The sequence below is a fragment of the Exophiala mesophila genome (assembly GCF_000836275.1).
Source record: "Exophiala mesophila strain CBS 40295 unplaced genomic scaffold supercont1.9, whole genome shotgun sequence".
Taxonomy (NCBI): domain Eukaryota; kingdom Fungi; phylum Ascomycota; class Eurotiomycetes; order Chaetothyriales; family Herpotrichiellaceae; genus Exophiala; species Exophiala mesophila.
The window spans coordinates 21,443-40,589 of record NW_015622512.1 but is presented as its reverse complement, the minus strand read 5'-3'; the positions used below and the strand labels follow the sequence as shown (position 1 = coordinate 40,589).

General features: G+C 51.1%; 8 protein-coding genes across 9 annotated transcripts; 6 read left to right on the top strand and 2 right to left on the bottom strand.

Moving 5' to 3' along the window:
• Window positions 1-89: 89 nt before the first annotated feature.
• On the top strand, window positions 90-2,345 carry PV10_09222. Of its 2 annotated transcripts, XM_016374351.1 has the most exons (3): window positions 90-405; window positions 522-903; window positions 1,019-2,345. In XM_016374351.1, the coding sequence occupies exons 1-3, from the start codon at window positions 124-126 to the stop codon at window positions 2,059-2,061; spliced, it is 1,707 nt and encodes a 568-aa protein (XP_016219517.1). In that variant the 5' UTR covers window positions 90-123; the 3' UTR covers window positions 2,062-2,345. The 2 variants fall into 2 exon arrangements, with proteins under 2 accessions (XP_016219517.1, XP_016219518.1); XM_016374352.1 differs by having other exon boundaries at window positions 522-2,345.
• PV10_09221 (uncharacterized protein) lies at window positions 2,253-2,885 on the bottom strand (the record flags this gene model as incomplete). The annotated part of the gene is made up of 1 exon (XM_016374350.1): window positions 2,253-2,885. One exon carries the CDS (start codon window positions 2,883-2,885, stop codon window positions 2,253-2,255), a length of 633 nt encoding a protein of 210 aa, XP_016219516.1.
• A 424-nt stretch (window positions 2,886-3,309) lies between these two features.
• PV10_09220 (uncharacterized protein) lies at window positions 3,310-4,869 on the bottom strand (the record flags this gene model as incomplete). Its single annotated transcript, XM_016374349.1, has 1 exon — window positions 3,310-4,869. The coding sequence occupies one exon, from the start codon at window positions 4,867-4,869 to the stop codon at window positions 3,688-3,690; it is 1,182 nt and encodes a 393-aa protein (XP_016219515.1). The 3' UTR covers window positions 3,310-3,687.
• Window positions 4,870-5,750: 881 nt separating this feature from the next.
• PV10_09219 (uncharacterized protein) lies at window positions 5,751-7,690 on the top strand. Its single transcript, XM_016374348.1, has 2 exons — window positions 5,751-6,077; window positions 6,154-7,690. Exons 1-2 carry the CDS (start codon window positions 6,049-6,051, stop codon window positions 7,217-7,219), a joined length of 1,095 nt encoding a protein of 364 aa, XP_016219514.1. The 5' UTR covers window positions 5,751-6,048; the 3' UTR covers window positions 7,220-7,690.
• Window positions 7,691-7,874: 184 nt separating this feature from the next.
• PV10_09218 (uncharacterized protein) lies at window positions 7,875-9,554 on the top strand. Its single transcript, XM_016374347.1, has one exon. The coding sequence runs from the start codon at window positions 7,998-8,000 to the stop codon at window positions 9,360-9,362; it is 1,365 nt and encodes a 454-aa protein (XP_016219513.1). The 5' UTR covers window positions 7,875-7,997; the 3' UTR covers window positions 9,363-9,554.
• A 1,111-nt stretch (window positions 9,555-10,665) lies between these two features.
• PV10_09217 (uncharacterized protein) lies at window positions 10,666-12,222 on the top strand (the record flags this gene model as incomplete). The annotated part of the gene is made up of 1 exon (XM_016374346.1): window positions 10,666-12,222. The coding sequence occupies one exon, from the start codon at window positions 10,666-10,668 to the stop codon at window positions 12,220-12,222; it is 1,557 nt and encodes a 518-aa protein (XP_016219512.1).
• A 725-nt stretch (window positions 12,223-12,947) lies between these two features.
• PV10_09216 (uncharacterized protein) lies at window positions 12,948-14,520 on the top strand (the record flags this gene model as incomplete). The annotated part of the gene is made up of 4 exons (XM_016374345.1): window positions 12,948-13,236; window positions 13,292-13,342; window positions 13,396-14,377; window positions 14,427-14,520. 4 exons carry the CDS (start codon window positions 12,948-12,950, stop codon window positions 14,518-14,520), a joined length of 1,416 nt encoding a protein of 471 aa, XP_016219511.1.
• Window positions 14,521-15,502: 982 nt separating this feature from the next.
• On the top strand, window positions 15,503-17,639 carry PV10_09215 (uncharacterized protein; the record flags this gene model as incomplete). Its single annotated transcript, XM_016374344.1, has 9 exons — window positions 15,503-15,723; window positions 15,781-15,900; window positions 15,978-16,007; window positions 16,067-16,102; window positions 16,154-16,253; window positions 16,314-16,943; window positions 16,993-17,292; window positions 17,344-17,464; window positions 17,518-17,639. The coding sequence occupies 9 exons, from the start codon at window positions 15,503-15,505 to the stop codon at window positions 17,637-17,639; spliced, it is 1,680 nt and encodes a 559-aa protein (XP_016219510.1).
• Between the last annotated feature and the right edge of the window lie 1,508 nt (window positions 17,640-19,147).

The window sequence follows — 19,147 nt, the reverse complement described above, 5'->3', positions numbered from 1 at the left end:
ACTATATGATTGGACAGCTATGCATTGCATTGCTGTCAAAAATCTTGATATTGAGAGATACTCCGTGATTACATAAAGAGGGCTCGGAAGTCGCACCGCCAGAGGGTCCTTTCTTCCCTGTCGATGCCATCAACTTTTACGCAGGAATATGACAAGATGGGCCTGAACTCTGACAGTTTGCACATATTCCTTCCAAGCCACCTGTATCCGATATCATTTGTGATTGTCGGCATTGTTGGAGCCCTCGTTTGCTTGATCGTTTCTCACTTTGCTCGACGACAGAAGACAGTGTTGCCAGACTTACCGTGGGTCGGCAACAATAGCACTAGATGGTTTGGCATTCTTCGGACGAGATGGTGGACAATGTTAAATTACGAGAGTGCATTAGCCCTCGCGTATCGAGAGGTAAGTCCTGCGATGTGATGATCAGCCCTTGAGACTCGACCCTTGGAGATTTCGCTCATTGGAGATGAACTATTCGTCTCCCATGCTGGCATGCCCTAACGATTATACTGTGTTAGTATGGCCAAAAGGATAAGGCATGTATCCTCGGCACTCTGGACGGGGAAGTTGTATTGCTCCCACCATCCAGTATTCCCTGGTTGATCTCGCAACCCTCGCATATCCTTTCCGTCAACGGTGCACACAAGCACATCTTGCAAACAAAGTACTCTTTCCCGCGACCCGAGATTATGGACCCCACGGTCCATTTTGATGTGATCAGATCTGAACTTACACGTCAAATGTTTTCCATCACGTCCGAGGTAAGTGATGAGATGCGGGCGGCCATCAGCGACGTATTTGGAGAGGATCCCAACTCCTGGAGAGAAGTCAAGTTGTTTGATGCAGTCATCAAGATTATCGCCAGGACGAGTAATCGTGTATTTGTGGGTCTGCCTCTCTGTAAGTCCGTGTCGTTCCCAAGCGAAACTTAACTCCTTTTCTGAACCATCGGAGTTGTTTCTGTGTTGTCACTTGATCGTCGTGCCTTCTGACTTGCACCCAATGTCTTATGTAGGTCGAGATGAGGAGTATCTGCAGAACGCGATCGGATTTGCAGAAGACATTGCCCTCTCCGCCACGGTGCTTCGATTGATGCCCACGTGGCTTCTACCGGTAGTCGCACGTATTACAACCCACTCCAATAGGAAGCACGCACGAGCATACACCGACATTCTTCGTTCCGAGGTTCTTCATCGTCAAAGTTCGGAGCAGCAGCAGGTGGCAGAAAAGCCAGGGGTTATCGCTAAGAATGATTTCCTGCAGTGGCTCCTCACTCGTTCGATAAACAGAGATTACGGCCAAGGCCCTGATGAGACAGACCCTGAGATAATATGTGCAAGATTATTGCACACCAACTTTGCCAGTGTCCACACTACAGGATTCATTGGTACAAACGCAATATTGGACATTCTGGCTGCGCCAACATCTGACCAAGTCATTGAAACCCTTCGCCAAGAAGCTCTTGATACCATTGACACCGAGTCGGGGCTCGAATCCAAATCCTCGTTGTCCTGGTCGAGAGCTTCGCTGCAGAAGCAGCACCTTTTCGATTCAGTACTGCGAGAGTCTGCTAGGAAGGCATCGATCATTGGCGTTGGAGTCAACCACTATGTCGTGGCCCCGGAAGGCATTACAACCGCAGATGGGATCCACCTCCCACAAGGCTGCATGCTTGCAACCCACAGCTGGGGATTGCACCATGATGAAGACATCTACTCTGATGCGCGCCGGTTCAAAGCATTCCGCTTCGCCGAGATGTGCAAGAACAGCCCCGGCGATTTTGACGATGGCAACAAATTTCCGGATGGAGGGAATCTTCAGTTTATTGCGACCAGCGAGCGATACCTCGGGTTTGGGCATGGCAGGCACGCGTGTCCTGGCCGATTCTTCGCAAGCGCCGAGCTGAAGCTGTTGTTGGCGTACCTCTTGGTACACTACGATCTGGAGATTGTCGGTGCAAAGAAGGGGGAGAGACCACCTTGCTTCTGGGCCGGGCCCAACCATGTACCGCCTATGAGTGCCAGAGTCAAAGCCAGAAGGAGGAGGTCTGTGACTTGATTGAGAACGAGACGACGAGGTACAGATACCAATGACGCGCACAGACTGCGCGTCAACTGTTGAGATCAGCTCCGCATTTCACTTGGGAGAAGGTCTAAATGTTGAATGGAAGAGGATCATGGAGTCTCCTTTGAAGCCCATTGTCCAGTGAAGTGGGTCGCCGGTCAACTGAATCTTGGTACCAAGTAGTCTCAGTTCAGGTTTGCTTCGACTGTCGCGGAAAGCTCTGACGTGACATGCCGGGCATTCCAAAAACCTTTCCCGTAGCTCACCACAATCTCCTGGCCTTTGGCAATGCCTTTGGCTCGAGGGCCTTTGAGGCTCTTGCCTTTGTCGAGGACAAAGACACCTATCCTCTTCTCCCACACACCTGCGCTCACCTGAAAGGCGCAGTCGCGGAACTCGGCATTTGGGCCTTCTAATCGTACGCCACGGTAGTCATTGATGAACCTAGCTTCGTTACCGCATCGTGTAGCATCGATGGAGATGTCGTGTTCTCGGTCTAAGCTAAGATCGTAATCTGAGGCAGGGTCAGTGGTGGCACTGGTATGCACAAGACCGAGATAGAATAAGATAAATGATCCTGGTGAGAGGGATCTCGTAGCAAAGAGCCCGTTCTGTCCAAAGGCGGGGTGTGTCGGGTTGGTGATAGGTAAGATATTTGTCCACAAACTCGGCGCCGCTGGTCGAGACGCTATGAGTGGCAGAGTGCCAGGACTCGGTGATCTGAGCGTCGCCGGGTCCACTGAAGGCATCAAGGAGAGTGAAGTCAGATATTGGACTTCTTGGGGCCAGTTCTTGGGTTTGAGGCTGCTTTTGGTCATGGCGTGGGCGAAACTGATGCGAGCCTGCTATGCTTCTATAGGTTGAGCGAGCCGGGGCTTACACACTCTGTATAGCCACCGTCACATCATTATCCGAAAAGAGGAGAAGGTCTCGAATTGCTGTCTCAGCAGTTGTCTGACATATTTGCTTGGTCAGAGCGTGATAAGCACCTTTCAAGTAGTGACTCCTGGTGAGGTTGAGATATCAAAAGTGGGAAAGTAAAGTCTTGGCATTGGAATATAAAATATACAAGTTAAAGCTGGGCCTTAACGACAAGTTGAGGATGTCACATGGTGGTATCTGGGACCTGCTACGACAGACCGCATGTTACATGCTCGCAAATTACAAATTACTGGAAGAAGATTGGAGTGGATTATTCAATGCTCACATGCTCCCCTCGTGAAAACACAGGATTTGGCGTGACTGGGATTGAACAACATCAGTGCTTCGTGTCCCATAGAAGAGCCACCCACTCAGGCTTTTCGATTGGTTTACTAGTATTCTCAGCTCGGTCTACGTCGTCCTACTTGATAAGTTTGATGAGATGTCGCTTTTCTTGCTTCATTGAATGGAAGTGAAGTATTGGGCCCTTGGATGGTGACAACAATACACCGGCCGAGGTCATACAAATACTGCTTATCACGGATGTTGCGTGACCTACACGCAGATGGCCACCAGCTGCTGACTGTGAGTGGTGCTCGAAACCATCAATCGCACGAGCCTGCCCCTGTGCCAGAAGCTTTCACTTCAGAGGGCGAAAGCATCTGGATGGTCAGACTGACAATGGTCCCTTGATCCGGCTTAGGAGTTTGATATCTCAAAGGTGAAGTCGACGTCGCCCTGTCCCAGGGGGATAGGCTCCGAGTTCTGATCGTAGAGGGTTCTTTCGAAAAAGCGTACTCGGCCAGTCTTGTCAGCCAGAACTACAGTTTGCTTCTGGGTTCCGTAGAGACCACTGATACCTAATTGATGAGATTGCGTCGAGGCAGCGTGAGCAGGGCTTCCGTTCCGTAACGGGGTATTGTGGCCGACAACGTCTACCTTTTCGCTCTTCTTGGCGGCTTGGATTTCGTCCTTGGGAAGGCCAGTCATGTCTCGTCTACCTAGGGCGGGGACGAAGATGGACTCTCGAAGGTCTTCGATGTAGGTTTCGAGACTAGTCTGATCGCCATGGTCTACCCGTGGAAGAGTGTCGTGACTGAGAAGTTGGAGGAATCTGTGGATTAATTGATCTTCAGACTCGGCCTGGTCTATGCTGGCACGGATGGAATTGAGCATGAGCTCTTCGCCTAAGAGGACCTTGTTCCACGACCGATCGTTGAACGCCGCGTTGCTCAAGCCAACGGTCTGAATGGTGTCGCCGACGATAAAGGGAACCTGGCTCTGGTCCTCTGCTCGATTGGAAATGACAGCAAGCTTGTCACCGATATTGCCACAAACAAGGCTGAAGCCACCTGCGTCCTTGGCGATGCCAGTATTGACAACGTCCTTGACAAAGGTCTGCACAGAGCCAACGTCTTCAGAGAGAAACTTCTTGATGATGGCACCACGGCTGATGGCAAAGGCAGGCGGCGTCTCATATTCACGGTAATTGGTCAGGACGGCGACCTTGCCCTGTTTACTCACTCCCAGCCAAGTGCCATGAATATCACGCAACATGTCCCGTCCACCTAGGACATGGGTGTCAGGTTCCGGCCACCATGTTGCCTGATCGGTGGGACGGTTGAGGTATTCGTCACGATTGTCGAGAAGAATAAGTGGGTATGATGGGTGTGCACTGGAGATCAATGCAATGCACATCTTCAGCGACGTGCTATCAGAATGCGATGGTGGGAAACCTCGATTAGATTCGCTGCAGCTGTTGAAAATATCGGCGCGCCGTGACAGAGTTATTGATTGGAAAGCTTGGGCACCAGCTGTGGCCAGATTAAGCCTACTTCCTACGAGTCTCTGTGCTTGAGGTTCCTCGGCCTTGCTCGGCATGAGCGGGGGGACGATCGACTGACGTGCCAGCTCATGGGTGTCACACTCACAGTTATAGGGTGCCAAGTCTGTATGAACAGAGGGGTTCTTGGGTCTCACTTGTTATTATGATAGTCGACTGATATAACGATGACCGAACTTAGATGGTAGCCCGCCCATCGAGGTGGAAAGGCCTGGGCTAAAGAGAATTGTCAGAAGCAGACACATCTGATAACTGCCCAGACTGCTCTGTCTCAGCAGGACTGACATCTTAGACCCATGTGTCCATTCTTGTCGATGTTTTGGCCAAGCGTCGGGAGGATGCTGATGACGATTTTGCCGAGCCATTGTATTGCATACACACACACAAACAGGTTCCAAGTAGGTGCTTGTGAAGGTACTCGGTACTCTTGGGGATGGTAACCTATGTATATAGCTATCTACAGTACAAGTTCTGGAGACTAATGTTTAATGTGTCTCTGGGGCATCACCAGAAAAAGGTAATACCGCCAAATACATTAGTATAGGTACCTAACCTAGCCACTCCGTATATTAGGTAGGGATGGGAAGGGGGGGGTGAAATACCCCGCATTGTAATAGGTAGGTACCTTACCTACGGAGTAGGGTGCAAGGTACTAGGTCCCTATGAGTATTAACCTCCCAGTGCAGGCCTCTGTCGTTAGTTTGTTAAATAGCACAGCGGCACAGGCGCCTGTTACATACCGCCCCCTAGCCTAACACAACGCCCAAGGGAACCTGCAGGGTCCTAGGGTCCTCTAGAAGAAGTTGAAGAATCTTACGTATGTGTCTCCTCAGGTGGGGAATCCTTCACGTACATAATAATATTCCAAGTACTCCGTACAGCAACTACGGATACTTACATCACTCACACCTGCCTCCACCCACCACTTACTGTCCACATCTAGGCTGCTCCTGCCGCTGCTGCCGCTGCTCTTGCTGAAATATATCATCTTCATCATTCGTTACCACACGAAGCAGAACTTCACATAAACACCACTTATTCTCTTCTCCTGATCTCAAGGCAAGGGGTTTCTCCGTAGTCTTCGTCCTTCCCCTCTCTCCTCCTCGTCCACAATACCTCCTGTCACCGTCTTATCTTGACAGTCGTCTGCCCCCAAACCCTCGCTCGAGCCATTCCCTCTGTACCCTGCCTGTTCCAGTGTTCAACTGGCTATAGCTATGTTCGGAATTGTGGCAGATCTGATTGCGTATGTAGATTTGCACACAGAAGTCAAGACCTACTCTCTGCTCAAATTCAGTAGACTGACTTTCGGGTTTCCACAGTTCTGTCACCACCATCCTCCTGCCTGCCTACCTTTCATACAAAGCCCTCCGCACAAATGATCCAGCACAGATTCACCCATGGCTGATTTACTTCACCATCCTCACCCTCACCCTATTCGCCGAATCCTGGACAATCTTCATCCTGGGCTGGGTGCCCTTCTACAGCTGGTTTCGCCTCATGTTCATGCTTTACCTTGTCCTTCCTCAGACCCAAGGGGCCAAGATCCTCTATCTCGACTACCTTGAACCCTACATTGTTGCCCATGAAACTCGGATCGACCAGTTCATTGGGGACGTTCATCACCGATTGCAGCAGGTCGGCCTCGGCTACGTCAACATCCTGGTCGAATGGTTGCGCGAACGAGTCCTGGGCCAGAAAAACCCGCAGCCGCAACAGCCCCAGGATGCTAGCTACACAAGCTATGCCTCTGACCTCCTCTCTCGCTTTGCCATTCCCGGAGCGCGGTCTAATGCCCCGATGCTCCCAGGAAAGCCATCTGCTGGAGTCTATGGTCTGGTTTCTGGCCTTGCCGGGGCTGCCTTTGCTTCTCAGTCTGGTTCAACTTCACGTTCTCTGGCGACCGAGGCTGGCAACATCCCCAACTCGCTTGTGAGCGAGATCCCAGGCGGATCAAATCAAGAGAAGTCATCATACATCCAATCCCAGCGTGAGCGACTTTCTTCGCTGCTGCGGGCCCTGGACACGGAGCAGCAAAATCTTGACCTTGCTTATGGATCGTCGGGTCAACGATCAGCCAGTTCAGGTTCAGGCCTTCAGACAAAGTCAAGGAGCGAACAGTCTTTCGAAAACGTCGATTACGATGATGCAACCCACACCCCGGGTACGGGTACCTCAAGCTACGGATCGACTCCCCCGAAAGCCGTGACGGAACGCCGCAGCCCAAGTGGTAATTGGATCTCCTCTGGTGTTTCTGGCTGGCTCGGTGGATCAGATGGCAATCAAGATCCCCGCGATCGTGGCTCAAAAGGATGGCAGATGGCCCGTGATATGACGGAAGATATTGCTAAGGGCATGAGCAGTGGTATCGATAATAATCGGCGCTAACACCACCTATTTGATGCCACTGAAGCTATGAATGTTGACGGCGTTGGGATGACCGGGTTCAGGCTGGGCACGGGATGATAGAATCGACCAATGCCCGTAATAATTGGGGAAAAATGAAAATATGTACCATGCCATATCCAAACACAGGGACTTGTGGCCTCGAGTCCCTTGTACTAAACTGTAGGTAGACCGAGTTTCGACTTGTTCAAATGGACGGCGATACATGAGTTCCAACTCGCAGATCACGCCGTCCTTTCCCTTTCAAGGACAAACTACTGCAGGAACCAGGGCAACCCAGCGTAGCGCAGCGCAGCGGTTAAGCCCCAAGACGGGGGATGAGTCAAAGTGAAGTGGGGGACTCATAGATCTCTCACTTGGAGGTGGGAGTGCTGGGAATCTCTCTGACGCATCAAGACACAAAAGGACTTTCAAGACACCCAGTGAGCTCAATAGAGGATTCACGTCCAGTCCATGTTGGCCGTGTCCATCCACTGTGACTCCAGCAAGGTGTTTGTGATCAAGGCCTCTAAGTCGACCCACAGCCCGTGCTCTGCGGACCAGGATTGCCAGACTTTGACCCTACGATTTCACCCGCTTGGACTCTTACTCCGTAGACTAGAATGACTGCTTGACTTTTACAGTTCCATCGTCGCCCACGTCATCCCATGCTAACCATTGTCAGAGCTAATAAGTAGTCTTGATTCCCCTTGGACCTCATCTGCTCGCATTTCGCAAGGACCGCATCGTCCAAAGTTGTCCAGGCTCTTTGCCCACTGCCATGGCTTTTGGCTTCCTTGTCACTTTCTTTTGCACCGTGTCTGCGCTTCCCACTCTTTTCCCGCAGGAACCATTGAAACCAAAGGATCATTCTCAAGGTTATAAATTTGATCCTCTCCTGCATCTGCCAGGAATATCGCCATACTTTGACGCTCTGGGTTTTGGACTCGATCACGCCCCGCCGGAAGGCTGTCATGTCACGGCAGCTTCGTATCTTATTCGACACGCGGCAATTTATGCAAACGATGACGAGTATGAGGAATATATTAAGCCATTTCTCTGGAAACTAGAGCAACACCGCGATGGCTGGTCTGGTCCCTTGGACTTTATGGCCACCTGGCAGTCGCCCATTCTCGAGGATAAGCTCGAAGACATCACACCGTCGGGTGCCGCCGACGCGAAGAAAGTTGGGTCTCACCTGCTCAAGCACTACCCTGAATTGGCCCCTACAGTAGGCAGAGTTCTAGCGGACAAGAAGGCTCGGACCTACGACACGGCGAGAGCGCTGGTTGAGGCATTCCCACAAAGTCAGAAAATCGAAGTGGTCCAGATCAAGCGTGACAAGAATGGCAGCATGGATAGCCTGATCCCACACAAATCATGTCCTGCCTTCAACAAGAGTCCCGGCAAAGCTGAAATGGCCGAGTTTGTCTCCCACTACGCCGCTCATGTCTCGGCGAGACTGGAGCGATTCTGCCCCTTTAAACTGGAGGACAATGACATTGTTGGCCTCCAAGGGCTCTGCGGCTATGAATCGGCCATTCGCGGGGAGAGGAGCCCGTTGTGTGCAGTGTTTACTGATTCAGAATGGATGGCCTACGAGTATGCGTGGGATTTGCGTTATGCTCACATGATGGGGCCGTTGAACCCTCTATCACCCTACCTGGGATTTCCCTGGATCCAGGCGCAGAGTGAGCTGTTTCAACAATTGGACTCGAACGCACCTGATGACCCTGAAGGCCAATCCACGGGACCTGGATGGCCCAAGGACCAGCGATTTTTCCTGAGCTTCTCCCACCGCGAAGTACCCCCGTTTGTGGCAACGTCGTTGGGCATCTTCAATTCATCTTCCGCGGCCCTGGAAGAGTTTCCGACTGACCACGTCAATTGGGTTCGAGCATGGCGGATGAGTGATCTGATCCCATTTTTGGGCCACGTGGGAATGGAGAAGATGTCATGTGACGAGCGACCAGGGCAGCAGGGGGACTATATCCGCGTCATTGCCAACACCGCACCACGGCCTATCCCACAGTGTCAGGATGGACCAGGCGCAAGCTGTCCACTCGACAAGTTCGCAGACGCCATCGCCAAAGGTGCAAACAAGTACGGTGACTTCCATTCGGTCTGCGGTGATAGCCCCAAGTAATAGATAGACATGTTGTGGACGAGAGAGCGTAGCGACAACCTTGGCCTGCGGTGAAGAAACTCACAACCATTCAATAAGAATTGCTTCTGCTGTAGGCTGCCGATGTGGTGTGATTCAGCTGTGCCACACCGAGGCATGCGATCTACCTTAGGTCTTGATGCGCCTCTGGTTGAACCAGATCTTGATCACGTGAGCAATATGAAAAGTCCACGATGGTCGATTTTGGCACGTGATGTGGTCTTGTGCATCCTTGAGGCAGGAGCAACACACTTGTTGGAATTACAATTCTCAAGATCAAACTCGCACCCGCCATCCATGAGTTTTCTGAATCTTCTTCCCTCTTCAACTTCTACCAAGAAGCGTCAGTCGTCTGAGTGAAGCTGAAGAGATCGAAATCATCCATTGCTAGACCCTTGGCGAGGCTTTTGTCCCACCTGGGGAATGGCCACGCAACCTGCATACTCGTACATACTCGTATCCAGAAGAGAGCGTCTTCGACTGGCTGAACAAAGGAACGCGCGCTCTCTCTCTTCTCAGTGGGCACCTGTCGAGTGATCCCCCACAGGAAACGAACGCCGAGGAGCAGAAAAGAGGCTGCCGAGTGTCCACTATCGGAAAGGTTGGATGAGCATCGTTGGAGGGGTGGAGGGGTGCTGAGAGTTTTCTGGCTTCTGCTTACTAGTTCATCTGCCCAGGCGCCTGAACGTCCTCTCGCCCTGTCCTCGCCCCGTCCTCGCCCTATCCTGGCCCGAGGGGCCCTATCCTCGCCCGCCATGACTCTTATCCACTCGCAAGGTCCCCCTCCATGGCGTTGTTCAACCCGGTCACCATTAACTCCGAAAGGCGCTCGCCCAATGCAAATGTGCAGCCATACCCGGGCTTCCGGTCAGCTGCAATCCGCCGCATCCAGAAGGTGTCTGCGACAAGAACTGGTTTCGAAACGCTCTTCGTCGCCAACCCGACACAGCCTCAAAGACATACCATCTGATCCGTTTCTTCGTCCTCCTCCGCGGATGAGAATCCCAACGTCGGCTGTATCATTCATTCATTATTGATATTGAGTGGTTGAATGTTCATTCTGTCTATCTCCTCTCAAACCCGCGCAAGCCCGCCTTGCGCTCCAAGCAGAATGCTGGCCTTGACCAGTTTGTGAGGCCACAACCTCCTCGAACCACCCCAGATCTCTCCACCGGAGGCAAATCGCCCTCGCCGAGTCGAGCATCGTCTCCCATATTGGAAAACACGAGTTACCAACCAGGCGTGATCGGAAATTGACCAGGAAGGGAAAAACAATCATCTCACCATGAAGGCGTCCTTTCGTGTGCCTGGCTGGGCCAGCATTGTCCTCGTCTGCCTTTCTTCATACGTCTTTGCACAGTCTGTCACCCCCTCGAATGACACTCAAGACCTCTATTCGCCGGCCACTTCACCTCGCTTTATACTGAATGGCTCACAACTCGACACAATCCCCGCCGTTCCACTTGCGCCGCTGGGTCAATATGCCGAACTGTCGCACACAACTTTTCAAAAAGTTCGAGTTCAAGGTCATATCGTTAATGTCGATGCGTCCAACGCAAACGATATCGCCAACACTCAACAATTTTCATACGTCTCCTGTGACCCTGAAGCATATTCGGGTAACCTTGGCCCGAGCGATGTCTTCAGAATCATCGTCAACTCGCCTCGCACAAACATCATCATCCTTTACAGTGAGACAAGTAACCACTGCGCGGCAACAGGATTGTCACAGTTACCCACTGTAGGGGGTATTCTGACCACAACCGACTCTCAGTTAGCTACAGCACTGGCAAACCTCAGTCTCAGTCAAGACAGCCCTGGTGTTGCCACAATCTTCCCAGACATGACTTCGTACACGAATTCTAGTCAAAGTGGCTGGGGCCAGGGATCTGGCGCTTTTGGTCAGTCACCCACCACAGCCGTCGCCATGATCATTTTATACGCCATTACCGGAATCATCACCGCCCTCTTTGTAACCATCATCATCACTGGCACTATTCGTGCCCACAGACATCCAGAACGGTATGGCCCTCGCAATCTGGCTGGTCGGGGTCGACAGAGTCGCGCCAAAGGTATTGCCCGTGCCATGCTGGAAACACTGCCCATTGTCAAGTTTGGCGATCATGACCAGGCCTCCAAAAAGTCGACCGACGGAAATGACATTGAGATGAATGACTCTCATAATACCCAGACTGCAGATTCTGCCAAAGCGCCCCCCAACGTCGCTGCTCAGGCGGTTTCTGATCCCAAAGCATCCCCCGATGCCAAAGCCCAGGACCACCCAGGCGCTGTCGTTGCGACAAATAACGCAGATGGTACTGATGCTGAGGGCCATCTCGGATGCTCCATTTGCACGGATGAGTTTCAGAAAGGGCAGGAGCTCCGCGTCTTGCCTTGCAACCATAAGTTCCACCCTGACTGCGTCGATCCGTGGCTGTTGAATGTCAGCGGTACTTGCCCGTTGTGTCGTATCGATTTGAGGCCTCCTAATTCAACACTTGACCCTGATGCCCCGAGTAACTCCTCGGTTGATGGAGCCGCTGGCGATGGCGTCCCACCGCTGGGTGATCACCCTCCTGACATTGGTTCCAATCAAGGGGCCCGGAGAGACTCCACGAGTCACCTGCGCGACTTGGCGTCTGGAACAAGAGACGAACGGATTACGGCCCTCCGGCGTCTGCGATTAGAGAGACTGCATCATCCCACTGACGCCGAACGACAGGGTCTTACAAGCAGATTCCGGGAGCGCTTCAGGATACGAACAGAGCGCCGAGGGGCCACGGTTGAGCCTAGCAGGCGCCGTAGCTCTGCCGTCAATGTTCCGTCAACCTTCTTTGGCTAATATGCCTTGATATGATTCTATCTAGATGCCAGAAAGTCGAACTTGGTATCTAAGGAATGATCGCGCTCGACCACGGAAACAGTCAAATCTTCACAACTCGCAAGACTGGTGACCTTTTTATCGGTTTGTTTCCTTGTATAACGCCAGAGACTGATGATCGGCGATGAGGCCTGGACCCGTGGTTCTGCAGATGCTGAATAAATCTGGCCATGATATTGGTACGATAGTGATGTAGCTTAGCGTTGGCCAACCTTGGTAGAACATCGACTCCGCCCTGGTGGTAACCCACAACTCGTCCGCTTCTACCACGAGTACTTCACCGCTGTTCCTGCATCATCCGTCGACCGTCGGTCCCGCAAGCCTCTTAGAAGGCCATCTTGTCTGGGTCCCCGATAAGACCTAATCTCACGTGGACAAGCTAAACTTGTCCTTTTCCCGGCCGCTTACTGAGAGGAGAGTCTCGCCTCAACGTGTCGGATCTGTTCTATCTCGATTGCGGCCCGCGCATTCATATTCATTCGCATTAGTCTCAATCAATAGGTCGTCGGCTAACTGGGGTACATTATCATGTCATGGACATCTCCGAAGCCCCACCAAGTGATCAGGCCCCATACTGTTGGCCTGATAACGCTGTACCATATAAGTTGTCTGGATCCTAAGCAAGTGCCCCTCTGCTATTTCTCATGCATCTGCAATAACAATCTGCGCGCCAGCATTCCCACAAGATGGATACTCACGACAAAGATGCGACCGAAATACAGAGCGATGCTTTATCCTTTCCAGTGTCCCAGAAAGTCTCTTCTGATAAAGATGACGGGAAACCAGACTCCCGAGAGATCTTCAAGGACTCAGCTGATGGTGTCAAATTCCGGACTGTCAGTTGGCAGCGCGCTACTATCATTTTCCTTAAGATCCAGTTTGCCATGAGCATCCTAAGCGTTCCGGGGGCGTTGGCGACGTTGGGCGCTGTCGGTGGTGCTTTATCCATTGTCGGTTGGGAAGTCTTGAACACCTGTGAGGAGTTATAGTAATTGGTTTGCGAGACCTTAAGACTGACTAGACATGCTAGACACGGCTGTTATCTTGGGAGACTTCAGAAATCGCCACCCCGAATGTCATAGTAAGTGGCACTAGGCATCCAACGGTGACCGCCGATACTCATCTGTTACTTAGCCCTGGCCGATATGTGTGGATTCCTGTGGGGAAAGATTGGGAGAGAGCTTGTCATGATGCAAATTCTCGTCGCACAGGTCCTCATCACAGCTGCTGGCATCGTGTCTTGTTCGACTGCATTCAACGCCCTGTCTGAGCATGGGGCTTGCACAGTTGTCTTCAGCTTTGTGTCCGCTGTTCTTATCACTGGCTTCTCCTCCGTCCGCACCTTTTCTCGATTGGGCTGGCTGACTTGGATTGGATTCTTCACGTTTTTCATCGCTGTCTTCATCTTTGTAGTAGCTGTGACACAGCAAGACAGGCCTGCGGCTGCGCCACCTACGGGAGATTTCGATCTAGGCTGGACTGCGATTGCCTACCCAACATTCGTGGCAGGCATGACTGCAAGTGCTAATATTTTTATTAGCGGCAGTGGATCATCAATGTACCTGCCCGTCATTTCAGAGATGAAAAAGCCTAGCGACTATCGCAAGGCTGCCATTGTGACTGGAATCCTCGTCGGGGCGATGTACCTCAGTTTCTCACTGGTGATCTATCGCTGGTGTGGCGTTTGGCTGACGACCCCTGCCTTTGGAAGCGCTGGACCTCTGTTTAAGAAGATATCCTATGGAATCGCCTTGCCCGGACTTGTCATCGGCGTGGGAATTTACCAACATGTCGCTGCAAAGCTTATCTTTGTCCGCCTTCTTCGTGAATCTCGACACCTCCAGGAGAATACCGTAACCCACTGGTCCATCTGGTTAGGCAGCAACCTCATCCTTGGTGTTCTCGGTTTCATCATCGCAGAAGCAGTGCCTATCCTCAATTATCTTCTTGGTCTGGCTGGCTCATTGTGCTTCGCGCCATTTAGCTTAGTCTTTCCAGCGTTATTGTGGATGTACGATTTCAAGCCGTATAGACGAGGTAGCATGACGCAGAAGTTGGTCTATACTGCCCACGGCCTCATTGTCCTCATTGGGTTATTTATGGTGGTTGGTGGAACGTAAGGCTGTTCTAATCTGATGCTCTTACTCTGGCTGACAATTTTGCAGTTATGGCGTTGCCGTATCGATCAAAGAGGCCTATGCGAGCGGTCTTATTGATAAAGTGTTCAATTGCGCCGACAACTCCGGTACCATCTCATAACTGGCATTCAAAGGCATATACCCTTTCTAGCCGTTGGCAAGAACGACCTGAAAACGACCTTCTGACAACTCGCCTGTGGAGGCGTAAGTGGTCGGTTACTCTATTCTATGTATGCCGGATGTACAACGTTTATGTAACCATTTAGTTCAGAGGTGCAATCAGGATCGTAACTTTTTTGAGATAGGGAATGAAGACGGACCTCCCCGAGGCCGTCAGATTCGGCACCCTATGTCCCCTTCGCGTTCGCTATTGGAAGGAGGGCATGTCCGGACTTGGATCAAACTCTAAGCCTTCATAGACATGGCTAGGTTTGTTCATGATATGCTCTCTCCTTGAAGCTTTCCGCGCCCAGAATTTAGCGCCGTCTTGGATGGCAATGTAACTCCAGTTGGATCCGCCTCTCAGCCATCTACGAAGAAGTCGATTACATCACCATTGCAGCACAGAACCAGGGTTTCCTTCTTTCGTGCTGACCAACCTCGAAAATGCATTTTCGGCCTCCACAGTTGAGTAGCACAAGAGCCTAGAGCGAAGGGTCGCGCCTTGAAACCGTGTTGTATGACGTGACAATGAACTCATGACGCTCTGCGCGTGGGTAGACGACTCTACCAGACTCCCCAAGCCCTGGCAATATGATTCGCTTGATGTTTTCTTCACAACCTGGCTGCTATGGCTACCTCACGGAGTACACAGCAGGGTGAATGATTGAGTTTGGGCTGGCGAGGCCTAAAGCGGGTTGCTCCATCCACGCGTGTGCGATGAATCCACGAGTTGTAATTCAATCTACTACCCGAGGTGGATCGATCTAATAAAGATATCTTCACAAGTGGAGATATGTCGTTTACGCCACTTCGGGCTTCTGTTCAAGGAAAAGATTCTTCTATATCTTAGGGTTGTAAGTACCTGCCCACTGTATTCTGATGGTAAGCGTTCGTAATTCTGTCTGATACACTCTTAATCGGTTCAATATCTATTTGCAAAGATGAGCTCAAAGATGTTTACCTCTGGTGCCGACATTGCAAGTTCCCTCTCCCACCACATAAAGGATCCATCACAAAAGGCCCATTCGCCAGAACAGACAGTACCACAATTCAACGGACTGGAACTTGTATCAGAGACTGACCTATCGTTCGGATCCATTCTGAAAGGCACTGCGGTGAAACCATTGACAGTCTTTGAGAGAAAGGCGGCACTGATCAATGCGTAAGAACATATCCATCCCGATAATTCTCTCGCTGATACGACACTTTGCCTGTATAGTGAATTTGACAAGTTTGGACTCGGTCGCTATCAGATCTGCATCTGGTTTCTTTGCGGGTTCGGCTATTTCCTTGACCTTGCATGGGCGCAAGGTGTCGGTCTAATTGCCACAGCGGTATAGTAGGTTGCATATCCTGTGACTATGAAAGAGTCGTCCAATAAATCCATGTCCTCAGGCTGATGAGTTTATACGGCAGCCAGGAAATGGGCGTTGCACCAAGTGACTAGTCAGTGTTTCTCACCATAATAGATGGACCTGTCTGAAAGTTCTGACATCTTCTCCCAGCGGAAACATCTGGGCTTTGGCCAATGCAGGGTTGGCGTAAGCAACATCAATGCTGTCAACATGGGTTGAGCGCTAATAGTTTGCTAGGATTGGAGCTTTTTCATTCGGGCTTCTCGTCGACATTATCGGGAGACGTTGGGCGTTCAACCTCACATGCCTAATCACATCAGTCTTTGGCATGCTGCTGGTAAGTCGGCAGGCAACTTGAAACTCCGGTGTTCATTTCTTCTTACCATAGTCGAAATAGGCTGCACCAAAGTACAACTACGGAGCGATCTGTGGCATCTACTTCCTCGCTTCTCTTGGACTAGGAGGCAATATTCCAATTGATGCCACGATTGCGCTTGAGTTCCTGCCACAGAATCGGAGATTTCTGGTCTCATTACTATCCATGTGGCAGCCCATTGGAGTTGTCGTGGCATCTGCGATTGCATATGGCACTGCTGCTAGGTATCGATGTGAGCCAACGCTCCCTGCTTGCAACGCCGTGGAATCTGGCGAACCGTGTTGCTCAGTCTCCAGTAATATGGGTTGGCGATATCAGGTCATTGTGCTAGGCTGCATGACTCTGACAGTGTTCTTTTTGCGCTTCTTTGTATTCCGCTTTCATGAGTCACCGAAATTTCTGATCAGCAAGGGCAGAGAAGCTGAAGCAATTGAGGTGCTTCACAAAATCGCAAAATTCAACAAAGCCCCTCCACCCACGTTGACAATCGAACAGTTCCAGGACATTGACCGCACTGCTGGTCCAGTTGACACCAGGCAGACAACCAAGAATGTATTGAAGAACTTTCTGGATCATTTCAGGCACTTGAAGGGTCTATTCACGAGTCGACTCCAGGCATTCATTTTTGTTCTTCTGGGGATCGCATACATGGTTTGTCCTTGCAATGCTCTGCTTCGAAGATAAACTTATTCCTGCGCAGGGTGACTATTGGTCGTTCAATCTTGCCGGTGCCTACCTCCCGATTGTGTTATTGCAATTCAATGTGTCCACAGGCTCTGGCACCGTTACCGAGACGTACAGGCAGTACGTGTATATCTATCTTCCTGGCATCTTGGGCGCAGTCCTTGCTCTGATATCGGTACAATTACCTCTCGTGGGCAGGAAGTGGTCTTTGGTCTTCTCTGCACTTTGTCAGGGCCTTTCCATGGCATTGTACACCCAAGTCAGGTCAACCGCCGGATATGTGGGTTTGAACGCGCTCGAATATGTTATGCAAACGGTAGGTTGCAGTCAAATTCGGAGAAGGCAAAGCTGACTTCTGGTTACTCAGTACTTCAACGCTGTGCTGTACGCATCCGCACCAGAGCTTTTTGACACTGCTTATCGTGGGAGTGCGAGTGGCATGTTGTCATGCCTCGGGAGATTGGCTGGCATTGTGGCACCATTTGCTGGTAAGATGACATCTTCTGCGTGATCTTGGAGATTTTATTGACATTTTCCTCAGGGGCACGGTACATTGCCAACGATAGCTCGGGGATTCTGTGGCTAGGAGCTGGAGGGATTTGGCTCGCTGCATTTGTTATGATTTTCCTGCCCGTGGAGATGAGGAATCGACAGATGTTCTAACCAAGCCTATGCTTGGTGCGGGGATCCAGGGGCCAAAAGGCTTGTGCCCGAGACCCAAGTCACGGCTTTGTCTTGTTGCACGGCGCCCGCAAGCCACTCAAAAGCTTCGCGATTCTTGTGTGCATGGCTTCCAGAAACCACGGTTCTGAGGCAAACCCATCCCCTGACATCAAAATTGTGGTTGTAACGCAAAGATCATCGAGGTATCTCGCGGCCATGAAGATGTCGCACCGCCTAAGTACCTTTGGTGAGCCTCTACAATTACTGGCTGCCATATCCCCCGCATTTTTTCACCATTACTTGAATAGTGATAGTGTCGGTGAGCGAATCTCAGCTTCCTTTTGATCATGGCTGAGCCGAAAGACACCTACTTGATGATGTGCGAGTTGATAGAGCGCTGGAGAGGGGTCACGGCATACCTTTCCTGGACCATCGGCAGTTACTAGCACGAATTCAAGGTCTTGTGGGGTCTCAACACCCTGAGGGTAACCTCAACTATTCAGATCCAATTCATAAGACATTCTCCCTGTTGTGGCCATGATTGGCCATCATACCACCCTCCGACGGAGTTTAACCTCCACCGGATAGACAGAACAAGGACATTTTCCTGACCCTAGACGTATCTCATCCCAGATACTACCATACAGGCAACACCATGCCGTTCTTACCCAATAGCCTTGTTGCTCGTTATGACTGACCGACACAATCGCTCTCGTTTATAGCAAATTGCGGGGACGAGGGGCCAAGCATGGATCCTGGTCCCTCCGCTAGGCAATTCCAATGCCCCAGAGATGGATGCCGGCGGTGCTTGCACTCCGGGGGAAAGCAATGGCAGGTATCGACCGAATGACACTCTGGTAGCCTGGGGTGCGATTTGCTATAAAGCATGGCCTACCTCGCTTGTTTCCCTAACTTGCTTCATTCCAGATCCCTGATCCTGCGCCTAACAATCATGGACTCAAAGACACAACAGAGCCGCGTCGAGGATGACCCATCCAATAATGTTCCGGTCCCGCAAGACATTGACCTAGAATCGAAGGACGTTAAAGTTATGCACACTGATGATCCTATTCATGATGAGGTTATAGAATTTGACAAAAAGGAAACTCGAAGAATCCTGAGGAAGATTGACTATCGCTTGATCCCCCTTCTCGGAGTCTTGTACCTGTGAGTGATGTGTGTTTGGACAAGCCACTAATACTGACCAGGGTGCAGACTGGCATATCTCGACAGAAGCAACATTGGCAATGCAAGAATCGCCGGCATGTATGAAGATCTCGACCTACACGGGATGAGGTACAACACTGCCCTTACAGTATTCTTTGTGCCATACGCCTTGTTCGAAGTCCCCAGCAATATTGTGTTGAAACTCTTGCGCCCATCAATATGGATATCCATTCTCTGCTTCTCTTGGGGATTGGTCATGACACTGATGGGCATCGTCACAACCTACCATGGGCTGATCGCTGCCCGGTTCTTCCTCGGGGTGACTGAAGCTGGTTTTTTCC